This window comes from Mytilus californianus, unplaced genomic scaffold (assembly GCF_021869535.1).
Source record: "Mytilus californianus isolate M0D057914Y unplaced genomic scaffold, xbMytCali1.0.p SCAF_7, whole genome shotgun sequence".
In the NCBI taxonomy this organism is placed as follows: domain Eukaryota; kingdom Metazoa; phylum Mollusca; class Bivalvia; order Mytilida; family Mytilidae; genus Mytilus; species Mytilus californianus.
This window is the reverse complement of record NW_026262723.1, coordinates 70550592-70556591: the sequence shown is the minus strand read 5'-3', so window position 1 is coordinate 70556591 and position 6000 is coordinate 70550592. Positions and strand designations below refer to the sequence as shown.

The window sequence follows — 6000 nt, the reverse complement described above, 5'->3', positions numbered from 1 at the left end:
GAATAAGGGCTATTCCATTAAAATGTATGTGGGAGGGTAGGAAGGGACTTTCAAAATATCCCTACAACCAAGAACCATTTTTTAGATAATTTTGCATAATGGTAATAGAAGCATACTGAAAAAAGACCCATGACCCACATTCAATAATTAAACTTCCCTTCCTACCCTCCCACATAATTTTAATGGAATAGCCCTAAAAAAAGAAATGTTCTGGTCTCTTTCTTAGAAGTATAATTATATAACTTTATATTTTCAGGATAAATATTGGGCCAGTTTACAGTGTTATAAATACCAGAGAGCATGTCCAGGTAGTATTAAAGAAATAACCTGTACTAAATTGTACTTGATCGAAGTTAAGGTGGTACACAACACTACAGGGAGATAACTCTGTAAAATTCATCTGAATGTTTTAATCATGTTTTATTGTTATGGAAAGATTAAGATCCTCGATGATCAAAATTATTGTTTTTCAAACTGCTATATATCCAAAGAAATTTTTCCGATAAAGTGTGTGATTCAAGTTTTTTGAAATTTTTATATTTTTGTCAAAGGGTCAAAGTTAATATTTTGTCAAAATTTTATGAAAATTAAACGAGTCAAATTGATTTTAGTCGAGGTGTTATGGTACCACCTTAAGAATTGTTTGTACAAAATACAATTTTTTCTTAAATCTAAGGTGAATATTTCAAAAAAGAATTTCTAATATTTTATTGAATAGAAGAGTACCAATTATGTTCCGTAGTGAATCTGGAAAAATAGTAAAATATAAAGACAGAAATCAAATTAACAAAAAGAAATCTTAAATTCTTTAACTTCATACAGTTTCCAAATGAAAATCTGATTAAACAAAAACTCCAAAGTCAAACTGAACTGCTATCATTAGCAGTTTATTAGCTGTTATTTACCAGTTCTTCATATTTTTAGCAGTCTTTCAGCTGTTCTTAGTATTCCATCTGATAGCAGTTTGAGTATCTTAACACCAACCAACAGGAAGTCGTTTCATGATAATACAAGAACCATTTTTTACTGGAATATATCTAACTTATTTTTTACTGGCCCTTCAAAATTGAGAAGAAATTACCTCTTGGAATTGTAGATATATGTATACTCTGTAAAAACATCTACATGTAATATCAATATTTATTAATGATAAAGAAAATTACTGTCACATTTCATTGGATTTTGACATGAAAATTTGTGAACTAAAAGTTATTTTGAGTTTGTGTATAAAATATTTCATGCTTTTTCTTTCTTTTCCATATATATTTTGGTTTTCTATTCTAGTGTTTATATTTCATCATCATAGATGTATTTTGTCACCTGCCTGGAATTTTTTTTTTTTTTATTGTATTTGATTGGCAAACCAGGAATTACCCTTATCCGACCCCGGAATCTGATCCGGTATTGTAATCGTCTTCATTTCCGGTTTATGGCATCCATTGTTCTTAAATGATGTTTTTGTCAGGCCACAGACCACAATTAATTCCTCTATTAGTTCTTTATAACGTTTTGTCTCATTAAAAAAATTGCACCTTGCATTTTTGTCAAATCTTTTGTGTGTGTAATGTATAGTACTAGTCCAAAAATATATCCAAAATTCAGAAAGATTGAACCAATGACTCTTACAAATTTAGCCACTACACAGCCATACCCCTATCGACAAGTCAAGAGATGTTCCGAAAACTGTAAATATTACCTTTTTGCACTTGGCCTAATCACTCTTTCCATATCAAAATCAGTTTAAATACAACATCCAAAAATTTATTTTACCTCTCTTCTTTCACTTCCACCCCATAAAAACTAAGAAATCGATGAGAAAGGCAAAGAAAAAAAATTAAGAAAAAATACACTTTAATTAAAGGGAACTATATTCGTGAACAACGAAAAGTGGGGTCATTAATTGTGGTCTTGGGCCGTCAGTCAGATACAATTTTACTCGTATTTACACATTACTTGTTGGCGATTTTCAGTTTAAAGGTAGCGGTTGAACAAAATGAGCATCGCTTTCATGAATAATAAAGATAAAAATAAATTTTGAGATCGTTTGGAAGTTTTTGTCCCAAATTGAAAACTGGGAAAAACGTTTTGCCATTGCCAATAGGAATGGGTCCAGTATTTGGACCCTGTGGAATACTAGAAAAATCCCAGGAGGGGTATACGATCTCAATAGTAATATGGCTTTAAAATGGCCATACTGATGGTTAAAAAGGTCGGCAAAGTTAATTTTTATTTTCTTTCAAATCGAAGGTCCTTTCATTAGAATTTGACATAGTTCGTCATGTGCTTGTCATTAAAGGGAAGTAATTCTTGCACTTCCGGAACTGGTACCATAGGTAGAATACAACGTTGCGCCTGCCGCTGCGTAAGTCGCGGGAACAGTTATGTTTTCCAAAATATCACAATATGAGCAGGAGACAAAAACAATCGGTTATATGAATCCTTGCAAAAACAAATAATAATAAATAACGAAAAATAACACAATGAAACCGACAGTTACAAAACTGACTGCCAAAGAAGACCAACAACCAACAATACTGAGTTTCTCTAAACACCAAGGACCACTGGCCATAAACACTTCAACACATCAACAACCAACGGGATTTTTTATAATTGCCGTCCGACCCTGGTACATTCTTTTTAATGGAATAGCCCTTAGCATTCATCTTAGCAGTCTGGATACCTTCTAAACTGTTGTCAATTTGTCAGTTGGACAACAGTTATGACAGCAGTTTAATAGCAGTTTGATAGCAGTTTTGGTTTTAATCTTTGTTATAAAAATGCCTGGATCTGCCTGTGTTTTCAGCTTGATAGTGAACCTTTATTTGAAGGTTATTTGATCATTTTCAAATGTGCATTTTGGCTCCAAGCTGTGTGTAAATACTTGCTAGTAAAAAACTGTATATTTTGTTAATTATAAAGTTTAATTTGAGCTAAATGGAATAATTTCTCACACCTGCAGAACAGTAAGTTGAAGTTACAGATAGTGCATGTGTATTTTTGACATATCTGTGTAAGGGAAAACAGAAATAATACAGAAAGCCCAAAAAAGGGGGGGGGGGGTTGTGGTTTATTCAAATGATGATAGGATTGTAATAAAATACTAGCATATACTACCAGTGCAAGATGTTATTTGGAAAAACAAATATGAATATTTTAGTATAATTTTGTAAAAAAAAAACAAAAAAAAATGATATTCCAGAGTTGAAAAAAGGGGGATGGAATATTAGGGAAAGCTAGGTCACAAATAGCTGATTGTTTAATATTGACCAAACAATCCATTTAATGAAGTTAATATATGTTATTTAAGTTTGTTTCAGAAAGTGGAAACATAATATATTACATGTATTAAGATTTTGTTTGTTTAATTTCAAAAGAGAAAGAGGAGATAACTGTTTTCTTTTGGTTCAAAATATATATAGTAGAAGAGAAATTAGTAGTACATTTGGTTTATAAGCACTGATATTTAAAGTGAATTATAATTCTAACTGTTCCTATTATTCTGCCACTGACATAATTAATAAGGGGTCTCAGGCCAGGTATAGTACTCAGTTACTGCTCAAATTACAAATATAAGTTGGTACAACTTTTTGAAATTTCAACAAGACTTGCCGTAAAATATTAGAATTTTATTTTTGCATTCATATCTTGTACACTGTATATTCATGTGAACCTTTGTATTCCAACTTTTGACAGATCTGATAGCATTCAATAGCAGTTATTAGCAGTTTAGAAAACCATATTAGGATATACAACTTAGCAGTTTGTATGAATATTCATTATTGATAGCTGTTATTATAGCAGTTCTCATGAATATTCAGAGATGACAGCAGTTTTTGGGTATCTCATTTAAATTTTTCATCAAAAATAACTGCTAAATAACTGTGAAGGCTAAATAAACTGCTAAGAAACTACTATGGAATGCTGTTGGAATGCCTATATGCAAATTAACCATTGCCTTGAATTTGTCAACTGTGAATGATAATGAACTGCTAAAGAACAGCTGTCAAGTAAGAACTGTGAATGCTAATAAACTGCTTAAGAACTGCTGTCCTCTTTGACTTGGGAGCTCTTGTGAAATAGATAAAGATACAAATACATTCAGTTCTAAAACATACAATAATATTTGTCATCTTTTGATCTGCATCATATACTAATAGTTCCTATAGACATTTAAACTTGTATTGTTGTTTATTGAAGCGGGTAACATAGTTGAGGAATTTTTGACTGAAATTAAGGACCTTTAATGTCTGAACTTATACAAGCATGTGTTGATAGGAAAAGTAATGAGTTTTTTAATTACAATAATTAGTTAACTCTACATGTTTGGTTTTTTTCCGATTTATTTTTTTGTATGTCACTGTGACAGTGTCATCTGATTTTTTTGTATGAAACATTATTTTGCAGTTGATGGCCAATGGTCATCCTGGAGTAGTTGGTCAAAGTGTTCTCCAGATTGTGGAGATGGTTTCCACTTCCGATCACGTGAATGTGATCATCCTGCTCCTTCAGATGGTGGATTCAAATGTTTGGGTAAAACCTACCAAGAAGAGCCATGTGTTGGGCTGGTGTGCACTGAAAAAAGTAAGTTTTATACATTATTTCTCAACACTTAGTAAGATTAACATTAACAGTTACACATGATAGGCAGTCTAGTAATTAACAGGTTTTTTTTCCCACCTTATTCTATGTGGTAGAAGTAGTATAAATTTGTACGACATTCTTATTTTGAAGGATTAAAAAAAACATATCCCCAATTTTCATTCTTAGTCATGTTAGTTAACCATACATGTCATATCTATGTGTACATAGAAATATGTGAGCAGTAAAAAAAAAGTCTTAGATGTTTTAGGGTTACTGGGTACTTTAATATTCATTTATGTATATTTTCCTACATTGAATATCATATTGATTGAAGTTTAAGTGTCACTGCTGATTAGAATTGATACAGGGTAGTCAACAATCTGTAAGAATGAGGTTAAGGTCAGATGAAACCTATCTCTCTAGAAATAGTCAAAGGACAATGTTCACTTAAGGCCAAATATGGCCTTGAATTTCAACTTTATCATAAAATTTCAAAATGGCCATAATTTGGTTCTAAAATGGATCAATTTCAAAGGCCTTACTTCTTTGTTAAAATAAATATCTTCATAAGAGTATATTTTTTGCTTCAAAATCAGCATATTTTGGATATATTGTCAAAATACTATGATTTTGTGCATTTTTTGGACCTAAAAGCTTGAGGATTCCCTTGGCCACAACCTAAGATCTAATATGTTCTGTCTCCAAAAGTTGCCAATGATGATATTGAATCTTTAGAAAAACTTTCTGGATCATGGGTGGAGGCCAAAGTAAATTAGGCTAAAAACTGTTCAGAATTGTTAAAAATTTGATCCAAACTGACATTACAACACAAATAATGCCTACTTATAGGAGTCAGTACTTCATCATTTTTAATGTGATGTGCCAAAAGGAAGTTATTTTGTATTAATAGTAATACCACAACTAGTTCTATGTGAAATTTGTAGTATTTTGGCCTGATTTAAAAAACATCAAAATCTTAGGGCCAATATTTTAACCCTTTGTGAACTTACTCCTTTTCTGTTTTCTGTGAGTTGCAGTTAACAAACCAATGTTCAGACATGCAATATTTTGTATTCTAAGTCACTATGTAGAGTTTTGTTTTTCAGGTGAAGTTAATCCTATTCTGTCATCATGGTCTAATTTTCATGCATGTACAGTACCATGCGGAAAATATGGAACAGCCAAAAAAGAAAGACAATGTTTAAACCCACATTTGTGTCCTAATGGATTGAAGACTCAGAAAATTATAATTGAAAAACCATGTTATTTAGGTGCATGCCCAAGTGAGTTTGATAAACATGATTTAGATATGTCACCTACCTCTAGGGTTAAGGATGCTTGCTACTCCTGTTTTTTACCTTTTGTCAGATGTTCGGAGACTCTAGTTTTTTCCATGTAGTGCCAATAAAATTTTTTGTC

General features: G+C 31.6%; 1 protein-coding gene across 1 annotated transcript in view; it reads left to right on the top strand.

The window, feature by feature from the left end:
* Positions 1 to 4340: 4340 nt before the first annotated feature.
* The window catches only part of LOC127709514 (uncharacterized), a 32738-nt gene continuing 31078 nt past the window's right edge, over positions 4341 to 6000 (top strand). Inside the window, exons 1-2 of the mRNA XM_052215118.1 lie at positions 4341 to 4581; positions 5688 to 5908. Of these exons, the coding sequence (XP_052071078.1) occupies positions 4386 to 4581; positions 5688 to 5908 (417 nt within the window). The 5' untranslated portion in view covers positions 4341 to 4385. The remainder of the gene's footprint in view (positions 4582 to 5687; positions 5909 to 6000) is intronic.